General features: G+C 43.8%; 1 protein-coding gene across 2 annotated transcripts in view; it reads right to left on the bottom strand.

Moving 5' to 3' along the window:
* Positions 1-22,880, bottom strand: part of LOC126272987 (anillin-like) — a 151,104-nt gene extending 128,224 nt beyond the window's left edge. For both annotated transcript variants that reach the window (XM_049976336.1, XM_049976337.1), the window contains exon 1: positions 22,556-22,880. In XM_049976336.1, coding sequence (XP_049832293.1) covers positions 22,556-22,594 — 39 coding nt within the window. In that variant the 5' untranslated portion in view covers positions 22,595-22,880. The remainder of the gene's footprint in view (positions 1-22,555) is intronic.
* Positions 22,881-24,919: the final 2,039 nt, after the last annotated feature.

Below are 24,919 nucleotides of genomic sequence, written 5' to 3'. Positions count from 1 at the left end.
CAGCTGGGTCACCCGCTAAAATGGCATCCAGAGTACATGGCAGACCAAGATCAACGCGCAGTGTATTAAAATTCGGACAGGACGTTAAAATATGGCGTACCGTCAGCAATTGCCCACATGGGCTGAACGGCACCAGCGTAGCCGTAAGCAGACGGCAATGGCTGAACCAGCTGTGTCCAATTCGTAACTGGGCCAAAACGACCTCCTCCCACCGAGAAGGACGTGAAGAGGTCGTCCAAGCCGTGGGAAGAAGTTTCAAGGCCCGAAGCTTGTTGTCCGTAAGTGTAGTCCAATCGGCATGCCACAGCGCCCACAAATGACCCTGCTACAATCAGATGACGGGACACAACAAGAAGCTGTCTGAGGTTGGAAGACCGCAGCCTTGGCTGCGGCATCTGCAGCTTCGTTCCCAGGGATACCGACATGGCTAGGAGCCCACATAAACGTAACCGGAGAACCGTCGTCCGCCAGCTGCTAAAGAGAGCGTTGGACCTTGTGCACGAAAGGGTGAACCGGATACGGATCACTGAGGCTCTGGATGGCGCTCAGGGAATCAGAGCAGATGACATAAGCAGAATGTCGGTGGCGGTGGATGTAAAGAACAGCCTGATAGAGAGCAAATAGCTCAGCTGTGAAGACCGAACAATGGCCATAGAGCTGGTATCTGAAACTGTGTGCCCCAACAATAAAAGAACACCCGACACCATCATTGATCTTAGAGCCATCTGTATAAATGAAGATCATATTAATGAACTTCGAACGCAGTTCGACAAACCAGGAGCGGTATACCGAAGCTGGAGTAACCTCCTTTGGAAGCGAGCTGAGGTCAAGGTGAACGCAAACCTGATCCTGGAGCGAAGGTAGCGTTTGGCTCTCGCCCACTCTAAATGTTGCAGGGAGTGAAAAATCAAGGTGCTGAAAGAGGCGACGAAAGCGAACTCCAGGGGGGGTAGCAGGACAGAGACATACAACCCGTTTTGACGGTCGAGAGAGTCGTCAAAAAAGGAACGATAAGACGGGTGGTCGGGCATTGACAATAGCCGACAGGCATACCGACAAAGCAGTATATCACGCCGGTAGGTTAGTGGCAATGAACTCTCGACGGGACTAGTATAGAACGCTCCGATCGCAAGACCTAAACCCTGATGTTGTATAGAGGTGGCGAAAGATGGACGGCCGTGCAGAGGAGTATACGAAGCTCCCATAATCCAGCTTTGAGCGGGCAATCAACCGATATAGCCGAAGTAGGACGGTTCGATCCACTCCCCACGACATACTGCTGAGAACACGAAGGACATTAAGAGAACGGGTACAACGGCAGCCAAATATGACAAGTGGAGACCAGCTAAGTTTCCTGTCAAATGTAAGACCTAAAAATTTTGTTGTCTCCACGAATGGGAGAGCAACGGGGCCGAGTCGTAAGGACGGTGGGAGAAACTCTTTGTAGCGCCAGAAGTTAATACAGACCGTTTTCTCGGCAGAAAAACGGAAGCCATTGGCGACACTCCAGGAGTAAAGACGGTCAAGAGAACGCTGAAGACAGCGCTCCAGGAAACATGTACGCTGCGCGCTGCAATAGATGGTAAAATCGTCCACGAAAAGGGAGCCTTATACATCAACTGGGAGGCAATCCATTATTGGATTGATCGCTGTGACGAAGAGAGCGACGCTCAAAACTGAGCCCTGTAGCACCCCATTCTCCTGGCGAAAGACGTCGGACAGGACAGAATCCACATGTACCCGGAACTGTCGATCCATTAAAAAGGCACGAATAAAAAGAGGGGGGCGACCGCGAAGGCCCCATGTATGCATGGTGCGGAGAATGCCCGCCCTCCAACAGGTGTCTTAAGCCTTCTCAAAATCAAAGAACACAGCCGCAGTCGGGCGCTTCCACAAGAAGTTGTTCATAACGAAGGTCGACAAGGTAACCAGATGGTCAATAGCAGAGAGGCGCCTACGAAATCCACATTGTACATTGGTAAGTAGGCGTCGAGATTCGAGCAGCTAAACCAGACGAGAGTTAACCATTCGTTCCATCATCTTACAGAGACAGCTGGTAAGGGAGATCAGTCGATAACTGGAAGGCAAGTGCTTGTCCTTTCCTGGCTTAGGAATCGGGACAGTAATAGATTCGCGCCAGCATGTGGGAACATGACCCGCAATCCAGATGCGATTATAAGTACGAAGAAGAAAAGCTTTACCCGCAGGAGAAAGGTTCTTCAGCATCTGAATATGAATAGAATCAGGCCCTGCAGCGGAGGACTGTGACCGGGCAAGTGCATTTTCGAGTTCCCGCATGGTGAATGGGGCATTATAACTTTCATGTTTCGAGGAGCGGAAGTTAGGTGGCCTTGCCTCCTCTGCCTTCGGGGGAAGGAGGCAGGGTGGCAATGAGCGGAGCTCTAAACCTCTGCGAAAAAGCGGCCGAAGGCATTGGCGACGTCCTTAGGGGCCACAAGGACTTCACTCGCTACAGTCAGGCCAGAAATGGGGGAGTGGACCTCGGTGCCAGATAGCCGGCGCAGGCCACCCCAGACAACCGAAAGAGTAAAACTGTTGAATGAGCTGGTGAAAGCCACCCAGCAAGCCTTTTTGCTTTCTTTGATAACACGACGACATTGTGCACGGAGTCGTTTGTAACTTATACAGTTCGCCATCGTAAGGTGGCGTTCGAAGGTGCGTAAAGCACGTGGTAGAGCACGAATAGTGCCGCCGCATGCTGTAGCCCACCAGGGGACTGGGACTCGACGTGGGGAAGAGGAAGTACGAGGGATGGAATATTCAGCAGCAGTGAGAATAACGTCCGTGAGGTATGCGACCTGACTATCGCAGCTGGAGAAGTTTTGATCATGGAAGTTCACCAGGGAGGTGAAAGGCCCCCAGTCGGCTTTGGAGATGTTCCTGCTAGTGGAACGTGGAGAAGGGGGTGTGATGCAGGAGATGGATTACGCAGGGGAAATGGTGGCTCGAATGTGTGTCAGACAGAGCATACCACTCGAACTGATGTGCAAGTTGAATAGTGGATATTGAGAGGTCCAAGTGGGAATAGGTATGCGTTGCGTCCGAAAGGAAGGTAGGTGCACCGGTATTTAAGCAGACTAGATTGAGGTGGTTGAATAGGTCTGCCAAGAGGGAGCCTCTCGGGCAGGATGCGGGAGAGCCCCAAAGGGGATGGTGGGCATTGAAGTCTCGAATCAACAAAACTGGTGCAGGTAGCTGAGCAACAATTTGCATCATGTCTGCCCCAGTAAAGGCAGACTATGGGGGAGTGTAAACGGTACAAATTAAAAGTATGAAAGTGGGGAGAGTAATTCGGGCGGCATCTGCCTGCAGATCTGTGTGCACTGTGATTGGATCGTAGTAGATATCATCCCAAACCAGCAACATAACCCCTCCATGAGCCGGAATATCTGCCACAGGGGGTAGGTCAAAGCGCATGGAGGTATAGTGTGCCAGGCCAATACGATCGCATGGACGTAACTTCGTTTCTTGGAGACATACGACAAGCGGGCAGTGCATTCGAAGGAGCAGTTTTAGTTCCTCTCGGTTGGATCGAATGCCGCAAATATTCCATTGAAGAAATGCCATTAGGTAAACGAAAAGAAAAAGGAACAAGAAAGGGTCACCTCGATGGCTGCTGAGGGCCTGGCTTCGAGGGAGCACTGGTGCTGCAATCGATAGGTAGTGAATCATGGTCCAACTCAACAGTTGCGTCTGTCATCTTCCTGAGTTGGTCAGGAGGGGCAGCTTCCTTTGCCGGTGAAAGGCCAGATGATCGGCTACCAGCCGTGCGGCCTTGCGAAACTGAAGATGGCTGGGGACGGCAACCGCTGGGTGGGGCAGGAGAAGAAAAGCGCCTCGGCGGAGATGGAGAACTCTTTTCTATGAGCCTTCTTTGAAGAATTACGTTTTGTCGAAAGAACAGTTGATGGCTGTGAAGTTTGTGTACGCAAGAAATCTTCGCGTGTCGGTTCTTTTTTGAAGGTCCTCGTCTTAGCAGTAGCAGATGATGATGATTGAGCCTTAGGATTGGTGGGAGGAAGAGGAGACGTTGATCGGGCGATCTTGGCACTGGCCGATCTGACGACCGAATCTCTAAATATTAGATCGCATGTCTGTGTAGCGACCTCCCTGGTAGGCCGAGGAGAGGCGAGAACGGTTCTGTATTGACCTACCGGAAGCACAGTGGGCTTTCTGCTATTGAATAACTTGCGAGCAGCCGAGGACACCTTCTCTTTCACTCGAATTTCCTGTATACTTTTCTCATCTTTGTAGACGGGCAGTCGCGAGAGGAGGCAGCATGGTCGCCCATACAATTGATGCAACGAGGGGCGGAGCTGGACATGGGCGTTCCTGCCACAAGTAACGCATTTAGCCGCACTTTAACAAGACTGCCATGTATGGTTAAACTGCTGACATTGGTAAACACCTTGTAGGGCTGGGTACATACGGCCAAACGGAAATGATCTCATAACCCGCTTTAATTCGTGAAGGCAATTACACATTGTCGAATGTCAGGAATATGGCTAGAGTCGGTATGAGGTCCTTGTTGATCCTTTTCATGACCCGATGGACGGCTGTCACTCCCTGATCAGAGAGGAAAGACAGAATCTACTCATCAGTTACTCCGTCGAGTGACCTGGTATACACCATGCCACGCGACGAATTCAAGGTGCAGTGGGCCTCCACCTGTACAGGAAATGTGTGCAAGACAGTGGCTCGAAGTAACTTTTGGGCTGCCTGGCGGGTGCTCTCTGTCTCCAACAGCAAGGTACCGTTGTGCAACCGATTACAATATTTCACTGGTCCTGCATTCGCATCTACACCCTTCTGAATGATGAAAGGGTTGACTGTTGAGAAATCATGCGTCAGATCTTGTGACAAAAAGAAATTTCGTTGCTGGTGGTAGAATTTTCGGAACAGGAGTTTCATCTAGCTTTCTTTTTTGGGCAGAAGACAGGGAAGGAGGACAGAAATCCATTGCGGATTAACCCCCGTGACTGCCAGTGTCTCCGATGGCGCACTCCTTCCTTCCTTCATGGTGGCCCTCTCAGAGGGCACTCCCACCTTAGGTGATTGTCCACACCTCAGGACACACATCCTGAGAAACGGGCGAAGGGACCAATCGGCACGCTTGGAAGGTAACAGCTCAGGCAATCACCCCTCCCTGGACCTGGCCTCTACCAGGGGGTACATGCGTGCCTTACTTGTCTACCCAGGGTGGGGAATCACGCGTTACCCCATCACCGGCTATGCATGCGAACGCATGGGTCGGCCTTCAGACACAGGGAGGAAAGAAGAGAGGAAAGAGAGAGATAGAAGAAAGAATCTCAAATGCCGAAGTGGAGAGTAAGACACAGAAAAGAAGACAAGGAGAATAGGGCAAGGAGAATGAGGCAGACGAAGTAAGGACATGAAAGCAAGGAGAAGCGTGAACGTAGGGAAAGACCAATAGAGGAAGAAAGCGTGAGACTGGAGAAAAACAAAGGAAACAGGATCTTTGAGTTTTCAAACGTCCGTCTCTGGACGAAGGCTCGATACATTACTCCCAAGAAGAGGGAGTGTGAAGGGGAGGTAACGGGGGGGAGGATTGAGGACGAGGAGGGAGGGGGATAGGACATCTTGGAAAGGAAGGAGAACTGCACTAACTCGGGGCTCTGTGCTCGCCACGCACGTATCCACAAAAGAGTTATGGACCCCCTGGGCGGGGTCTGCAGCGTAGTCTAAAACAACCTTGGTTGCGTGTGGGCTCGTATAATGAGCAACCTGTTCCTGATCAGCAGATCGTGGTCTGTTATAGCCTGCGTAGAACGCGCTTCCGTGCATAGTGGATAGTGGTGGAGTGGATAGGTAGCGGGGGGGGGGGGGGGGGGGGGAGGGGGTGGATGTCAACTGCGCATGCGCGGCAGCAGAGAGTGGGCAAACAAAAACCACGTTACCCAACTGCGGTCCTGTGGACAACAGTCACGCCCGATTGCCTATTGTACATTGTATTATAATTTCAAATCTACGAGGGGAATAATAACTATTAAAACCAGTATCAATCAATCGTCATGAGAGGAATATTAATTCACGTCTTGACGACGCTGTGTCCACAGATGTACTCTGCGTGACGTCGGGAGGCGATAACAGCTGACAGCTTTGTGAAGATGTGAAGTACAATTTCTCTCAAAATGACAGTTGTCTAACGACAAGGTCATTGAAACTGCTTGCAATAATTATTTATTGCTATTTGATGTGCATTATAGGTAAAAATTTCAAACAACAAAATTAAGTTCAGGCGCAAAGGGAAATCATTATATTTGATTGACAACTGCTTCTACTCACTAGAATTTCCAAAAATGTGTGGTGTGGATGTGTGACTGTAGTTACGTGTAATCACTGTGTGTAAAAAAGAATTAGGGGTAGAAAAATCTAATGTAAGAGAGTATCATAAAGAGGTCAGTAAGTTGTCATACTTTCCAGTGTTAATGGGCATTATGAGTGTAAACTAACGCGTTCGACATTGCAGTGACAGACCGCATTTATAAACAATTGAACAAGCAAACAACCATCATCTGCGAATAACTCTAGGGAATGCTGACCGATAACTTCGGAAACCGATATCGCGATCAGTAACAGTTACTGTCATTTTAGAGTTTTATCCAGTTCGTACCTCAAAAACGACATAGGTTTACATTTGGAAATATTGGACTTCTGACGAATTTATCCAGCTGCATTCTCGTGTGTTATTAGAGCATACAACATGGTAAGAGAAACTTAACTTCTCTTTGGGCAAAATGATTAACATTATAGCCAATATAATTAATAAGGTACGAAGTTCACATCAAAAAGGCTAGGAAATTATTATTGTGTATGCAACTGATATGTTGACAAACATTTTTAAACCACGAGTCTTAAAAACTAAGAAATATTATTACTTTGTTCCTACGTCTACATCATAATACCACTGTCACTTCTATTTGAGTGTTTTCAACTGACTAAATTTACGATGATAGGTTCAAGGCATATATCAATCATCACTTCTCTGTCAATTTGTTCTTTCTAAAGCTTTTCAGCATGCCGCACAGACTGACCACACTACAGGTAGGATGTTGTCTATTGTCTCATGCACAAGTGATGTTATCTTGATTTTTTTCCTCTCCCACAAACTCTTAAAACCCTTCGCCCAAATTAATTCCATGGGGGTACGCTGACGGTGACACATGGGTGAACGCAAAACTGTGTGACCTCATTCACGTGCAAGTTTGTACATTCTGTCACTTGACTTGTATAAATTAACGAGATGCAGGAGATCGGTCCGAGGTGGATTATACTGTGCTTAATATTTTTATTTTTAACTTTTCTGTTGTTTGTACTTGAGGTTCTCCCTGTAACAGTTGAATTATAACTGGCAATCACAGACTTCGAGGCACGTTATGACAAGAATTGCGAATCATTTCACGAAACTGACAGTGTTCATTTCCGAATGGTAGTCAGTGATAATTTTCTTAGAAGTATATTCAAGTTTATTCTCAGAAGCAAGACTAGGAGAAGAGTTAGCATGTAGAATAATTATCCGAGAACGTATTCCTATGAGAACTTTTAAACCGCCAATACAATCACTCATTTCCCAGCAGATTTTTTCTGGGATGGTTCTAACTGACCCATGTTTCATCAAGATAACACACTCTTGAACTACCTCATCTTTTATCTTAAATCTTTTGTGCTGCACATATACCACTTCTTTGAACACTCTTCTTAACATATCTGGAATCAACTTCTTTTAAAATTCTTTACATTGACGAAGCGCTTACCATTGAACTCTGCGTAACTGTAACACGTTTTTGTGATGTTGGGCATTCATCATTTACATGGATCACTTTAAAACATCGTTATTAAAACTAACCATTTACGTTAATGTTTCCTTGCGATTTCTATGCTTTCCAGACGACACGAAACCAACTTCTACAGTTCCTACAGCTCCGACACTTGTTTACAGCTTTTGCAGTTCTCTTGGTGCCATGACATGGTTCTAGAGTCCGTTCTTGTGTTTTCAAATGTCAACAGTAGGAGACCTATCAAATTCACGTTCGAAAAAGTTATAAATGCGGTAAATTATCCCTCTCGCCTGCTTGCGAAGAGCTTCACATTTATTGGCGTCACATGACTTTTTTTAAATCGCACTTAAACATTTACAGATACACATTCAAAGCTACACTGCCGCAAGAAAAAAAAGGAAACAAAAAATAATTGACTGTTGAATGACTAATTCGGTTGTCGCGACGTACGGCAACAGTGCAGCATGTAGGAGCGAGATTCTCGCTCTCTGGCGGTAACTCTCCGCTAACCGCTCAGAAAGAGAATGAACATTATTGGCTGCCAGTGGCTAGAGGAGGGGGATGCGCAGAACGGCTGAAAATTGGGCTACCTTCTTACATGACGCGAAGTTTAATTAGACGCGCAGTAGACAATATCGTGTCAGAACCTGAGCTAGGGGGTGGAGAAGGGGGACAGAAGAGGCGCGGCATTTTAGTTTCGCTGTGAATCACGAAGTAATCTTCAGATATTATGAAAAATGTGTGTGGGTACCCTTGCTACTTGTCAATAAACATCAAATAATCTGCGTCTCTCTAAAATCGGTAACTGATTAGATGCTGTGATATGCAAATTATTAGCTTTTCAGAGCATTCACACAAGGTTGCGCCGGTGGCGACACCAACAACGTGCTGACATGAGGAAAGATTCCAACCGATTTCTCTTACACAAACAGCAGTTCACCGGCTTTGCCTGGTGAAACGTTGTTGTGATGCCTTGTGAAGGAGGAGAAATGCGTACCATCACGTTTCCAACTTTGATGAAGGTCGGATTGTAGCCTATCGCGATTGCGGTTTATCGTGTCGCGACATTGCTGCTCACGTTGGTCGAGATCCAATGACTGTTGGCAGAATATGGAATCGGTAGGTTCAGGAGGATAAAACGGAACGCAGTGCTGGATTCCAACAGCCTCGTATCACTAGCAGTCGAGATGACAGCCATCTTATCCGCATGGCTGTAACGGATCGTGCAGCAAAGTCTCGATCCATGAGCCAACAGATGGGAACATTTTGCAAGACAACAACCATCTGCACGAACAGTTCGACGACGTTTGCAGCAGCATGGACCATCATCTCTGAGACCATGGCTGTGGTTACCCTTGACGCTGCATCACAGACAGGAGCGTCTGCGATGGTGTACTCAACGACGAACCTGTGTGCACGAATGGCAAAACGTCATTTTTTTCGGATGAATCCAGGTTCTGTTTACCGCATCATGATGGTTGCATCCGTATTTGGCGACATAGCGGTGAACGCACATTGGAAGTGTGTATTCGCCATCGCCATACTGGCGTATCACCCGGCGTGATGGTATGGGATGCCATTGGTTACGCGACTGTCACCTGTTGGTCACATTGACGGCGCTTTGAACAGTGCACATTACATTTCAGATGTGTTATTACTCGTGGCTCTACCCTTCATTTGATCTCTGCAGAACCCTATATTTCAGTAGGATAATGCACAACCTCATGTTACAGGTCCTGTACGGGCCTTTCTGGATAGAGAAAATGTTCGACTGCTGCCCTGGCCAACACATTCTCCAGATCTCTCACCAATTGAAAACGTCTGGTCAATGGTGTCCGAGCAACTGGCTCGTCACAATACGCCAGTCACTACTCTTTATGAACTGTGGTATCGTGTTGAAGCTGCATGGGCAGCTGTACCTGTACACGCCATCCAAGCTCTCTTCGACTCCATGCCAAGGCGTATCAAGGCCGTTATTTCGGCCAGAGGTGGTTGTGCTGGGCACTCATTTCTCAGGATCTATGCACCCAAATTGCGTGAAAATATAATCACGTGTCAGTTCTAGTATAATATATTTGTCCAATTAATACCCGTCTATCATCTGCATTTCTTCTTGGTGTATCAATTTTAATGGCCAGTAGTGTATATTAGGTTGGTGCATAACTTGGTAGCATTTTTGTTTTGTATGTTTGCATTCCAGCTGATATGGTTTTATTCCCCCCATGAACCATGGATCTTGCCGTTGATGGGGAAGCTTGCATGCCTCAGGGATACAGATAGCTGTACCGTAGGTGCAACCACAATGGAGGGGTATCTGTTGAGAGGCCAGGCAAACGTGTGGTTCCTGAAGAGGGGCAGCAGCCTTTTCAGTAGTTGTAGGGGCAACAGTCTGGATGATTGCCTGATCTGGCCTTTTAACAATAACCAAAACGGCCTTGCTGTGCTGGTACTGCGGACGGCTGAAAGCAAGGGGAAACTACGGCCGTAATTTTTCCCGATGGCATGCAGCTTTACTGTATGATTAAATGATGATGGCGTCCTCTTGGGTAAAATATTCCGGAGGTAAAATAGTCCCCCATTCAGATCTCCAGGCAGGGACTACTCAAGAGGACGTCATTATCAGGAGAAAGAAAACTGGCATTCTACGGATCGGAGCGTGGAATGTCACATCCCTTAATCGGGCAGGTAGGTTTGAAAATATAAAAAGGGAAATGGATAGGTTAAAGTTATATATAGTGGCAATTAGTGAAGTTCAGTGGCAGGAGCAACAAGACTTTTGATCAGGTGACTACAGGGTTATAAACACAAAATCAAATAGGGGTAATGCAGGAGTAGGTTTAATAATGAATAGGAAAATAAGAATGCGGGTAAGCTACTACAAACAGCATAGTGAACGCATTATTGTGGCCAAGATAGATACGAAGCCCACACCTACGACAGTAGTAAAAGTTTATATGCCAACTATACCCGGGCCGCTGAAACATTGCACTTGACGTTTGCGTATGAAGTTGGCAGCGTAACAGAGTAACATGTGAAGAACGATAGGCGCTAGGCGTTCAGCGTGGGGCGCCAGCCAATCACAGCGCAGTGAGCACTGCTGTTACTCACGTGCTGTGACGTCAAAGTTCCCGCGTTGCCGGCTTTGTTTAGTGAATGTGTATACAACGTGAGTTGTGTGTTGTTTACCGCGTGTTTTCGTTGTACTGTGTGCTATATCGTTGTGACTTTTGTTACGTTGTGAGTTTATTTACTTGGAAAATGGCACCGAAAAGACTTCGTTCACCTAGTGACAATCCTTTGCGTCGAGGGGTGCCGCTAAACAGCCAGGCACTGGAGTTGCTACACATAACTCGTGAGTTTTACGAGCAGGAGAAAAACTACGTAAGCATTCATGGACAGCCATCAATTCCTGCCGACAAAGTGGTGGAACGTACGTCGAAAACTCTTGGTATTAGTGCAAGAACGGTAGTAAGTAAGGGAGTATTACTACAAAACTTGGAAGATACTGAAGTGAGCCGTAATGATTCCGAGCTGTCTGGATCAAATAACACATTTTTATCAACCCCGGGAAAGAAGAAAAAGCGGCGTAGTCCTATCACAGATTTAGATTCTTTCCAGACTGATGCAGTTCGTAGGCATGTTTATGCTTACTACAGCAGAAAAGAGTATCCGACTGTAGCTAAGTTATTAATCTCTTTAAAAGAAAGTGAACTCTTCAGGGGTGGTAAAACATCACTAAAAATTGTGCTAAAAAATATGGGTTTCCGTTACAAAACGCTAGACGGACGCAAAGTACTGTTAGAGAGGGCACATATTGTTACCGCTCGTAGCATTTTCTTGCACAAAATTGTGGGCAGAGACATTCATTCCATAATTTGGCTAGACGAAACGTGGGTTAATGCCGGGGAAGCTGTCAGTAAATGTTGGACGGATAACACACCCAGCAGTAGCGGCCATCAGCCGACGGGAAGAGGAGCTAGATTAATTGTGGTCCATGCAGGCTCCTCCAGTGGTTTTGTCCCTGACGCACTTTTAGTTTTTAAATCAAAAAAGACTGGTGATTACCATGAAGATATGGATCACACACGATTTGTTGAGTGGTTCAGGACCCTTTTAAAACAATTTCCTGTCCCTACAACAATTGTAATGGACAATGCTCCATGTCATTCGGTGATACAGAACAAAGCCCCAACTACAAATGATCGGAAAGAAATAATGGTGCAGTGGTTACAGGCTCGAAATATTGCAGCGGATATGGGTATGAGACAGGTTCGGTTATATTCTCTTGTTAAAGAAAATAAGCCTACGACACCTACATACGGAGTAGACGAAATTTCCAAGGAGCAGGGTCATACTGTAATAAGGCTGCCACCATATCACTGCCATTTCAACCCTATTGAGTTAGTATGGAGTGATGTAAAAATGTATGTAAGGAACAACAACAAGTCCTTTACAATAACAGAGATGGAAAAGCTGTTGCGTGAAGCTCTTGTGACTGTGGATGCAGCCTCATGAAGAAAAAAAGTAGAGCACGTCGAGAAGCTTATACGAGCAGCACAGACAATAGAAGGCATTATCAGTGACCATGAACAATTAATGATTTGTCTGGCCGATGACGACGATGAAGACGGTTTTAGTGATGAATTGGACAACAGTGACGATGGCGAGCTGGATGGAATTGCGCCATTATCGCTGTAAATTGGTGAGTGAAAAAATTCTGGTATTGGTTATTTATTGCAATCTCGGTTATTATTTATTTTGTAAACTACGTACATTATTGATTTTAAAGTACCAGTCGTCAGATGCTTGTTTTTTGTATTTCTTTGCTCCGTTATCGAAAGGGTGCGCATTGTCATGCTTTAACATGCATTATTATACGGTTGTTTACTTCCTGTCATTGTAGTACAACTAAAAACGAGTTTTTATATACATTATAATTGCTCAATCGCTTGCATTTACGAGACGGGACGGAAAACTGTATCGTCTGCTGTGTATATAGAGGCTGCTGTTGCAACATCGCTATTACAGTATAGCCAACCTAACTAGACAAAAAGCGAACTGTCAAGTGCAATGTTTCGCCGGCGGGGGTATAGCTGTGCAGATGATGATGAAATTGATGAAATGTATGATGAGATAAAAGAAATTGTTCAGGTAGTGAAGGGAGTTGAAAATTTAATAGTCAAGGGTGACTGGAATTCGACAGTAGGAAAAGGAAGAGAAGGAAACGTAGGAGAATATGAACTGGGGCAAAGAAATGAAAGAGGAAGCCGCCTGGTATAAGTTTGCACAAAGCACAACTTAATCTTAGCTAACACTTGGTTGAAGAATCATAAAGGAAAGTTGTATACATGGAAGAAGCCTGGAGATACTAAAAGGTTTCAGATACATTATATAATAGTAAGACAGAGATTTAGGAACCAGGTTTTAAATTGTAAGACATTTCCAGGGGCAGATGTGGACTCTGACCACAATCTATTGGTTATTACCTGTAGATTAAAACTGAAGAAATTGCAAAAAGGTGGGAACTTAAGGAGATGGGACCTGGATAAACCGAGAGAACCAGAGGCTGTACAGAGATTCAGGGAGAGCATAAGTTAACAATTGACAGGAATGGGGAAAAGAAATACAGTAGAAGAAGAATGGGTAGCTTTGAGGGATGAAGTAGTGAAGGCAGCAGAGGATCAAGTAGGTAAAAAACGAGGGCTAGTTGAAATCCTTGTGTAACAGAAGAAATATTGAATTTAATTGATGAAAGGAGAAAATATAAAAATGCAGTAAATGAAGCAGGCAAAAAGGTATACAAACGTCTCAAAAATGAGATCGACATGAAGTGCAAAATGACTAACCCGGGATGGCTAGATGTTAAATGTAAGGATGTAGAGGCATATCTCACTAGGGGTAAGATAGATACTGCTTACAGGAAAATTAAAGAGACCTTTGGAGGAAAGAAAACTACTTGTATGAATATCAAGAGCTCAGATGGAAACCCAGTTCTAAGCGAAGAAGGGAAAGCAGAAAGGTGGAAGGAGTATATAGAGGGTCTACACAAGGGCGATGTACTTGAGGACAATATTATGGAAATGGAAGAGGATGTAGATGAAGCTGAAATGGGAGATACGATACTGCGTGTAGAGTTTGACAGAGCACTGAAATACCTGAGTCAAAACAAGGCCCCTAGGCTAGACAACATTCCATTGGAACTACTGACGGCCTTGGGAGAGCCAGTCCTGACAAAACTACCACCTGGTGAGCAAGATGTATGAAACAGGCGAAATACCCTCAGACTTCAAGAAGAATATAATAATTCCAATCCCAAAGAAAGCAGGTGTTGACAGATGTGAAAATTACCGAACAATCAGTTTAATAAGTTACAGCTGCAAAATACTAACACGAATTCTTTACAGACGAATGGAAAGAACCTAGTAGAAGCCGACCTCAGGGAAGATCAGTTTGGATTCCGTAGAAATGTTGGAACATATGAGGCAATACTGACCCTACGACTTATCTTAGAAGCTAGATTAAGGGAAGGCAAACCTACGTTTCTAGCGTTTGTAGACTTAGAGAAAGCTTTTGACAATGTTGGCTGGAATATTCTCTTTCAAATTCTAAAGGTGGCAGGGGTAAAATACAGGGAGCGAAAGGCTATTTACAATTTGTACAGAAACCAGATGGCAGTTATAAGAGTCGAGGGACATGAAAGGGAAGCAGTGGTTGGGAAGGGAGTGAGACAGGGTTGTAGTCTCTCCCTGATGTTATTCAATCTGTATACTGAGCAAGCAGTAAAAGAAACAAAAGAAAAATTTGTAGTAGGTATTAAAATACATGGAGAAGAAATAAGAACTTTGAGGTTCGCCGATGACATTGTAATTCTGTCAGAGACTGCAAAGCACTTGGATGAGCAGTTGAACGGAATGGATTGTGTCTTGAAAGGAGGATGGAAGATGAACAACAAAAGCAAGACAAGGATAATGGAATGTAGTTGAATAATGTCAGGTGATGCTGAGGGAATTAGATTAGGAAATGAGACACTTAAGGTATTAAAGGAGTATTGCTATTTGGGGAGCAAAATAACTGATGGTCAAAGTAGAGAGTACATAAAATGTAGAACGGCAATGGCAAGGAAAGCGTTTCTGAAGAAGAGAAATTTGTTAACGTCGAGTATTGAGTTAAGTGTCAGGAAATTTCTCAAGGTATTTGTATGGAGTGTAGCCATGTATGGAAGTGAAACGTGGACGATAAATAGCTTAGACAAGAAGAGAATAGAAGCTTTCGAAATGTGGTGCTACAGAAGAATGCTGAAGATTAGATGGGTAGATCACATAACTAATGAGGAAGTACTGAATAGGATTGGGGAGAAGAGAAGTTTGTGGCAAAACTTGACTAGAAGAAGGGGTTGGTTGGTAGGGCATGTTCTGAGGCATCAAGGGATCACCAATTTAGTACTGGAGGGCAGCGTGGAGGGTAAAAATCTTAGAGGGAGACCAAGAGATGAATACACTAAGCAGATTCAGTATGATGTAGGTTGCAGTAGGTACTGGGAGATGAAGAAGCTTGCACAGGATAGAGTAGCATGGAGAGCTGCATCAAACCAGTCTCAGGACTGAAGACCACAACAACAACAACAACAACAACAACAACAACAACAACAACAGTTTTATTTATGGATTGTCAGTTTTATATATAGTTCACTGTAGCCACTTGAGTTTACATACTGTCATTTTGTCATTTGGAGATAGTGAATTGAGTGCCACGTGAAGAACCAGAACATTTCCGACACATTCTGCTTGGGGTCAGTAGAGGAGTGACAGCAGTGCAAGCAGCCAAAAACATTTGCGCCGTGTATGGGATAATGCCATTGGACAGAGCGCAGCTGGAAAATGATTTATTCGTTTTAATTAGTATCGTTTTGATATTAGTGAGTCTCTACGTTCAGCAAGATATTCCGGGTTTGACAAAGAGCGTTTAAACGCATAAATCCACCATGATTCGTGTTAGTGTACTCGAGAACTGGCAAATGTCAACTGTGATCATTCCACAACCTTGCGACATTTATATGCAATGGGGAAAATTCAAAAACCGGGAGTATGCGTACCACACGCTCTTAGCTAAAATTAGAGAAATCAGCGTGCGACCATACGTGCCTATACGCTTGCTATCATCAATTGGCTCTTGAACAATATCGAACACTCCTATCCTGTATCGTTACTGGTGGCGAGAAATGGTGTCTTTACGAAGAACAGCGCGCCATGTGGTGGAACAGCGATGATGAGTACTGCGAATTGCTTCCTCGAGGTGTAGCCCTCACTGCTGACATTTGTTGTCAACAACTGAGACGTGTTGCAGACGTAACTTAAGAACAACGACCAGGAAGACTGCGTGAAGTGATGCTACTCCACGATAATGCCCGTCCACAAAACACTTCACAGTTGGGCTGAGAAGTCATTCCGCATCTATCTCATTCACCTGAGCTTGCGCCCTCAGATTTTCACCTCTCCGCGCTCTATCTCAATGAACTTCCTTTCCGGATGAAACTGCGCTCCGAACATAGCTCGACGAGTTATTTGCCTCTAAATCACGCGATTTCTACAGTAGCGGAATTGGAAAGTTACCCCAGAATTGGCAGATGGCTGTAAATAGTGAAGGAGAATGTATCATTTATGACGTATCTATTACGTATATTTGTTGTTTTCGTTAAACTTACGGAAAAAACGCTACTAACTTAAGCACCAACCTAGCAGAATCGTCATGGAATGGTAGCTTTCACATATAAATGAAGTAGTTCGAAGGAAAGCATCCTATCTCGTGAAGTATCAGACTATCGTGCTGTATCTACATATTACTTAATCTCTATCCCTGGCAGCCAAAACCGGCCGCTGTGACCGCTAGGCGCTTCAGTCCGGAACCGCGCTTCTGCTGCGGTAGCAGGTTCGAATCCTGCCTCGGGCATGGATGCGTGCGATGTCCTTAGGTTAGTTTGGTTTAAGTAGTTCTAAGTCTAGGGGACTGATGATCTCAGATGTTAAGTACCATAGTGCTTACAGCCATCTGAACTATTTTTTGGCAGCCATAGTATGAGGGCTGTTCAATAAAGAATGATCGTAATTTTTTATGATAATAATTTCTCCTTATGTTATTCTGTTAGCTTAACGTGCAACAAACAGGCCGTAGTAGTTTCATTGTTGGGACTCCTGGTTGCCGCCTGTGAGAGGCAGGCAAAATAAGACGTTCAGTATCGCCTACCGCTGCAATTGGAGATAACACGCAAGGAATATGCGGCTTTGAAATTCTGCTTTCGTCTCAGCAAATCTTCAGCTGAGGCTTCTACAATGTTACAGGAGGCCTGTGGAGATTCTGTTCTTCCTTACAGCACAGCTCGAAGGTGGTTTAAAATTTTTAAAGAGGGTTGACAATTTGAAAGGAAGGTGGACCCGGTGCTCCAGTTACTGCTCTTACGGAAGAAAACCAACACTGCTGCTGTCATTGTGAGAGAGGATCAACGAATTATCTTAAGATCACTTTCTGAAATACTGAACATTTCATTGGGTGCCACCCACACAATGGCGACAAAAAATTACACAAGACACGTGTTTTTTCGCGATGAGTTCCAAGACTTGATTCCCGAACAAAAGGACATTGGCGTACAGATCTGCATGCAGTTAATGTTGATGTCAGAGGAAGATCGAGTTTCTTTCAAATGTAGTCACTGCTGATGAAACTGGGCTACATCATTTTGATCCTGAGAGCAAACAGCAAAGCTCAGTGTGGAAATCATCAACAACCCCCCAAAAAGCAGAAGTTGTTGCTTCTTCTGGGAAAGTTATAGTCATCATCTTATTCTTTGATATTCATGAAATGTTTTACCAGCTTGTTGTACCTGCACACTCATCAGTAACTGGACAATACTACAGGGATATGCTGAAAACATTGCGAGTCCATGTCGGGCGCGAAAGACCAGATTTCCGTGAAGCAGGCTGGATGCTGCACCACGATAATGCGGGGCCGCATATTGCCAATATTGTTGCTGACTGTCTTGCAAAAATCAACGTGAAGTGCATCCCTCACCCTCCCTATAGTCCGTATTTAGCCCCATGTGACCTTTTTCTATTCCTTAACATGAAGAAAGGCCTTCGTGGGAGGCATTATCAATCATCAGAAGCAGTGGCGAAGACTGCGGAGGCGATTTTGAAGGACCTCTCAAAAAATGGTTTCCAGCATGTATTTGAAGACTGGCAGAAACGCTGGGACAAGTGCATCACATTCATGGGAGACTACTTTGAGGAGGACACTCAAAATTATGATGAGTAAAGGTATGTTGTCAAAGAAATTATGATATTCTTTATTGAACAGCCCTCGTATAATTAATGATATCGCTGATCACTTCAGAACCACTTTTGGGGATCTTCCTAGAATAAATTTTCTTTCTGCGGCTGAATGTGCGCTGATATGAAAGTTCCTTGCACATTACAACTGAATGCCGGACCGCGACTCTAACTTTGTACCCATTTGTATAGGAGGCAATTACTGTACCAGCTGAGCTATAGAAGCAAAAGTTATCCAAGCGAAAGGCAAAGGATACAGGTTCGAATCGCAGTCTGACAACTTTTGAACCTGCCAGAAAGTTTCAAATCAGGGCTTACTCAGCTAGACAGTGGACGTTCAGTCTGGAAAAAATCCCTAGCTTGTGGCTTTCTTCGAGGAGTGGTAGTCTCTCAAGCTATGCAAGAGAATTTCTGTAAAGTTTGGAAGGTAGAGATGAAGTTCTGGAGGAAACAAAGCTGTGAGGCGGGGTTGTGATTCATGTTTGGGAACCATGCATCAGCTGCTGTGAAACTTTGTATTTTTTGGTATTTTAATACAATAAAATATTTTAGCTAAAACTTCGTACACCAGTCTGTAGAGCAATTTGCCACGACAGTCAAGGGTCCCAAGTTCGATTCACAGCCGGCACAGTTTTAATGTGACGAAGTTGCAAAACAGTTGGGAATGTGTTTCAGTTTTTCCCTAAGTTATCTACGAGGGCTGTATTTTTGTATTTTACCATGACGTTTAAGATCTGTTAGTTGCTGTGCGCTCTGTATGTTGCTGCACAAATTTGTATTGAACCGTCGTATGTTCCACTCTGATGGTCAAACATGTAACTGCAAGCTTCACAACCAAGCATTATCAAACACTTTGTTACAGCATGCATGACCGTCTGTACCGACTTTAAGTAATGCCAGCTTGTTATAGTTTAGAACAGTCTTGCACAAGCAAATTTCACTTACATGAATTTTCGTACCGACACAGCGGCGAGCGATGTGACGCACATCAACCGTAAATTGCTAAAAAATTTATTCCAGTGTATGAAAGCCAACCTGGACATTAAATCTGATGCCTGCCAGGGTGACAAAGATGTCGCGTACTTTATACTTAAAAAGCAACTAACTTTTTACAGGCAAGAAGAGCAAAAGACCTAAGTGCTGTATTAATCTTGGGTAGGAAAAGCTGAAGTTCACAGGGTAACAGTCTTGTGTTACTGATGCATACAGAAGCTCATTTGCAGTTTTCATTGCCTCTTCACCTTCTGTGACCGTATAGTGATGACACGAGTGACGAGAGATTCAAATGTGTTTCTTCAATGATCTCTATATAATTATACCAATCATGTGGCTGTATGTACATCACCCATCGGGCTGCTTCCTCAGTTTTTTCCTTCGTATCATAGCTGGAATGCCGATAAAAACGAATAAATCGCCGTGTTCAAGGCTCACGAATACGAACTAAATCTTGGGCAAGGATTCTTTTACCATGTGAAGGCGAGCTGGATTTTTTCACACTTGAGCAAAATATTTGTCAAGCTGGAAGTTCCATGTGGCCGCCTTTATGTAACGGGATGTTGGCTGCGTTATGTGAACACGAATCGGGTTAACTTGAACCTACCGATACCGGATTCGGCCATCCGTCCGTATTGTACTGGTGTTGTTGCGTGTGACGGCATACGAGCAAACAGGGAAAGAAAGAACACTGGCAGCAGTTTTTGGAAATACGGAAGCGTCCGATCCCGCCCGTCTGCTTTGACCCACTACGTCACAAATACGCACACGCATACGCACCATAAAAAGTCTAATGACACTAACGGATAAGCGCGGGAAATAGGGAGTTTTTGTGTGGGGACAAACTAAATATAAACAAATTTAGAAACCCACCCCCGTACAAAACTACGCAAAACGACGAAAAAACCGATATCACAAAACTCCCCAAATACCACTAAACACAATATCATCTGGAATAGGATACTTCCCTTGGCATATATAGCTCAACAGCAGCTCCCGATCTCATAAATTGGGATCGAACACTTTCATTGACCTGTTGTTCTTACATCTCCACATACAGCCGTCTGTGGTCCGAGACGCCGGAACTCTGAGCAAGCCTCATTTCTTCACGACATACTGAACACTTCACGACTTCATCCAAAAATCCGAATGGCTGAAGAAATTTTATTAGAGACAACGCACTGTCCTCCATCATAGCCGACAACCGAAAACTGTTGACCCTGTCAGTCATAACCATACCTACCAAAGACATAAAACAAGCAATTTACCAAAATTCACACAAGACGCCACACTCGCAAACTAAACCAAAAACATCACCTAACACACCAACAGAGAGCACCACCGATCGCATCAAAACGACACCTACACACACGCCTCTCTTACAAACTAAATTCCGCACCGTCGTGACGTCAGACACCACAACAGCCTTACGTCACGGGTCAAAGCCGACGGGTGGCATCGGACGCTTCGGTCGACCCTTCTTTGCGTTGACAGGTTTTGGAATGCAGGTTCCGTTGAGACATATGTAGAGTAGCACAAGGTAAATTTAGGATGAAAGGTGACAGTTTACTAGTTGGGAAAGTCAACGAATACCACACCTTACATGTAGTGGTCTACTGACCTGTAGCGTAGCTCGAGGTTTAGATCAGGTTTGAGTTAACGCCACGAAACAAATAAATAAAGCAGCCCAAAGTATTCTGACGTCTGCCACTCAAACCTAGAAGACCGAGGCTCAATGAAAGTGTTCTCACAACAGATGGCAGCTAAATTCTATGCTTCCGCAAATGAGTAAAAGCAGTAACGCTTAAAAGTCACTTGAAAGGAAGAAGACCTTTATGGTTCTTGAAAGACAACTTCCATTCCGTGGAAGAATTTCTATTATTGTAACTTGTAAAACATGGTAGGTAGGAATTACTAACTCAAATCTGCGTATTTAAAAAATCTTATAAATGTTCAGCATTTAGCCATCTTAACCAATTCATTTGGAAAGTGAATATAAAATGACTTTCCACATTACAATTTATCGCACAAAATGATTCATGAAACATCAAACTAACTCCAAGTTTTGATCAGAGGGGAGAACTATGGCTTAACGTCCCGTCAAGGAGAACGTCGTTAGTGACTGAACAGAAGGTGAAGGACGGGAGAGGAACTCTGGGAAGTGTTCTACAAATTATCTTGCCCGGTATTCTCTTTCATTATGTGAGAGCCACGGAAAGCTGAATTTGGATGGCTAGACTGGGATTTGTAACTCCCCTGCCGAATAGGAGTCCATCGTGTAAACATCAAAATAAAGTTTTTGTTTCCTTTTAACACAGTCGTTAAGATCATTTGTTCGCCCGATATGCACAACAGGCCTTACTAATTCCACCAAACATTTGTTATAACTTGGTACCACTAAGTCTGTATACAGTCAATTTTAGATTCAACTGAGTTACTTTGAGCTTACAGTTTTATATGTATTTTATTTTACCTAAGCTGCATCAGCTTACAGTTTCGGAAGTATGCCAAGTGACCGCTTTTGTTACCTTTATGCTTTTACGTCATATCCAGGAAGATACCCGTGGTGCAATGTTAAACCTATTTCTTGTGGAGAATAACAATCACGTCTACAAACAATTGTTTTTATTTCAGCATTCCGTCTGCATTGCACTTTATATAACATACACTTCACTTAATAACACGAGGAGTTTGTCTACGACGCTTGGTGGTGCGGATAACATTGAATTCATACAGAGTGTAGAAAGTAACTTCAAATAATCTGATGCTGGCTTGGATCGAATCATGATTACGCATGTTGTTTATGTAATACCAAATTCAACCTGGGCGGAACTGTTAAAAGTGCCAATTATGATCGCGGACACTTGTTTGGATCAGATATTGTCTATTAATAAAATTATCATTAATTTAACAAAGTCAGCAGTAGTTCACACCGAACCCAAAAATTGTAACACTGACAACGGTCAATGCAGACTCTCACAAGCCTCAATGTTTACGCAGCGCACAACTCACCTCTAAACATAATTTGACGAACACTAATTTAAAGCTACAGTTTTCTAATTATTACCGGACAACTCAGCGCTGTTCGTTTCAGGGAAACTGCGTGGATGGAAAGAACGGGGGTAGGCGGAGAGTACGAAAAGGAATGAAGAACCCACATGCACGGTGACAATTTTCAAACCAGTTTGTTCACCGATGTAAACATAATACTAAGGAATTTAATGCTAGAATTTTACAAACGACTGTGCATGAACTTTTTATATCTTTCAACAACAGTGTTTGGATCATTTTTGTTTCGTTTGCGCTAACAGTGGGCCACTGATTATAACCTAAGCTAAGAAATAGAGAGAAAAATAAACAAATTATTCGTTTTTCTAAATATAAAACAGTGAAATGTTAAGAAAAACCAGATAGCTCACACACCTGAATGATAATAGATGTGATTTCTTCGTCTCTGCCCATCGTCGACTATCAGTTCCTCAAGGCGAAACGGTTCTTGCCCAAGCTTGGAAAGCAGGTCTGAAGAACAGCTGTTGATATTCGCGTAGTCGTATGAAACGCGCCCGAGCTGCGACGTAATGGCTTGCACTAAAAGTTTTTCACAAATGTCTTTTAAAATTATACGCGAGCAGTCATTTCCAAACGTTCTCGAATCAGCGACTATAGAGCAAGTCCACACTCCACTGGTGGCAAGACGCGAGCAAACAGTGATCGCGGCGGTCCCGCTACACACGGACCTAGAACCCACTTCACTGACTCAGCGGCTCGTTTACAAAGATAACAACACTTGACAACAAACAAGCGCGGTATATTTCCCTCAGCGGCGACTCTTCTGGCTTGCAGGGTAGATCTGTCAATTTCAGTTCGGGAAGCAAATCAATCGACACCGCTTAATCCTGAAGAAAGACGAACCTGCAGGCGCCTCTATGTCTTATTGAATACTGCGCTACTATGACAGTCTTGTTTATTTTCATCCATATTCTATAAAACTCCATAAACTGTTTTGGCATTTTGTACCGTATCGGTATTTACGTTTCTTACTATTTTTTACCGCGTATGTTTCGTGAGAAGTATGGCTGATTGGACATATGCTACACACACATGTTTCTCATTTGCGGGTATTAAACTATGAACTTTGTTACCTAATCCGATGAAAAAGGACCCACCATCGAGGGAGGCTTATGATATATTGCTTTCCGTACGTCACAGTTGGCTTTACCATATCGCACCCCGGCAAGAAAAGTAACAAGACGAGAAACGGCAATTTTTAGTTTATCACTGATAAAACGTAGGAAGTGTCTTAAAGTTCACCAAAAATATGATGGGATTTGGTGTCAACTAACCTTACTTGAAATTTAAAGGAGCCTTACACTATTTCATTCTGTTTTATGGAATTAATTCTTTAAGTCGATTTTTGTCAAGTATTATATTTTTGAGTTGTGTCACTGTTCTTGCCGGGGTTGAAATGATCTGCCCTATATCACTGTAGGCCATGAGACGAATGTGGCACGCCCTTTTAAGATTGTCTGTCATACCCAACTTCTGCCTACTTTGGTAAGTAGGAGATTTTATTGTGTTCTCAAGATGAATGGATCACCTATTTATTTTGTAATAGAGCAGCCAGTAACATTCCATGATATCTCGTTTTATCCTTTTTCTACTGTGTATTCGTATTTCAACTTCACGTTTCAAGACAGGGACAACATGAAAAATTACATTTATATTTGAGGAGGTAAATGCGTGTAAACTTGAAGCTAGGAGCGAGCTTCTAATCGAAACTTTATGCTTTGAATGACTTTATTTCAGATACTATAACCTTAATCATCTTAGACTGTTTTAGTAATGGCGCTAATAAAGCGCTGTTCAGCACAAAAAACTAGGATGGTGCCAAACTAGAGTTTAAAAATCTATTATCTCAAGGAACTGTGGAACCTATCACGATTAACATATCTCAGTGGGTACCATTACAAATCCAATTTTATTTCCACCATCCCCATGGTCGTAGAATGTTACTGTATGTGCGATAGGATAAATACACTGAGCGAGAGGATGTACTAGAAGAGGAAAAGTCCCGTATTCTCAAGGAACTTAGTCCATCCGTCCTGGTTTATGTTCTCAATAGTTTTACTGGTAGTAAGAAGACTCTTTCTGTACATCCAAACCTTTTTCTCTCTTCACTAGCAAAAGAGCTTTAGTAAAGATGGTTGTGCGCCGGACTCTCAAAATAATATAGGGATTAAATCTTTATCGATACTAACCGCAGACGTAACGCTGCAAGGAATGATGGATGACTTTTCGTATGCTTGGGTAGTTACACGCATGATAAATAATTTGTTTGATATACCGGTATGGTATTGCAGTAATTTCAGATGCTGACATGTGTGAATATTATAGAGGCATCAATTTAGTAAGTTATGTTTGCACAATACTGAAACGAATTATTTACTGAAGAATGAAGAAACTGGTAGAAACTGGCCTCGGAGAAGATCAGTTTGGGTTCCAGAGCAATGTAGAAATACGCGGTGCATTACTCTCAGTAAGACTTATCTTAAACATCGGTTTATAGCAATTGCAGAAATAAAGAAATCTTTTGACAATGTTGACTAGAATACATTCTCTGAATTTCTGGATGTACTAGGCGTAAAATGCAGGGAGCAAGAAGTTATCTATAACTTATACAGAAAACATACTAAAGTTGTAAAAGATGACGGACGCTAAACGGAGGTGATAGTTGAGAAGGTAACGAGACAGTGTTGTAGCCTATCCCCAATATTGTTCAATCTGTAC

The sequence above is a fragment of the Schistocerca gregaria genome, chromosome 5, assembly GCF_023897955.1.
Source record: "Schistocerca gregaria isolate iqSchGreg1 chromosome 5, iqSchGreg1.2, whole genome shotgun sequence".
Taxonomy (NCBI): Eukaryota; Metazoa; Arthropoda; class Insecta; order Orthoptera; family Acrididae; genus Schistocerca; species Schistocerca gregaria.
This window is presented reverse-complemented; position numbering and strand designations above follow the sequence as displayed.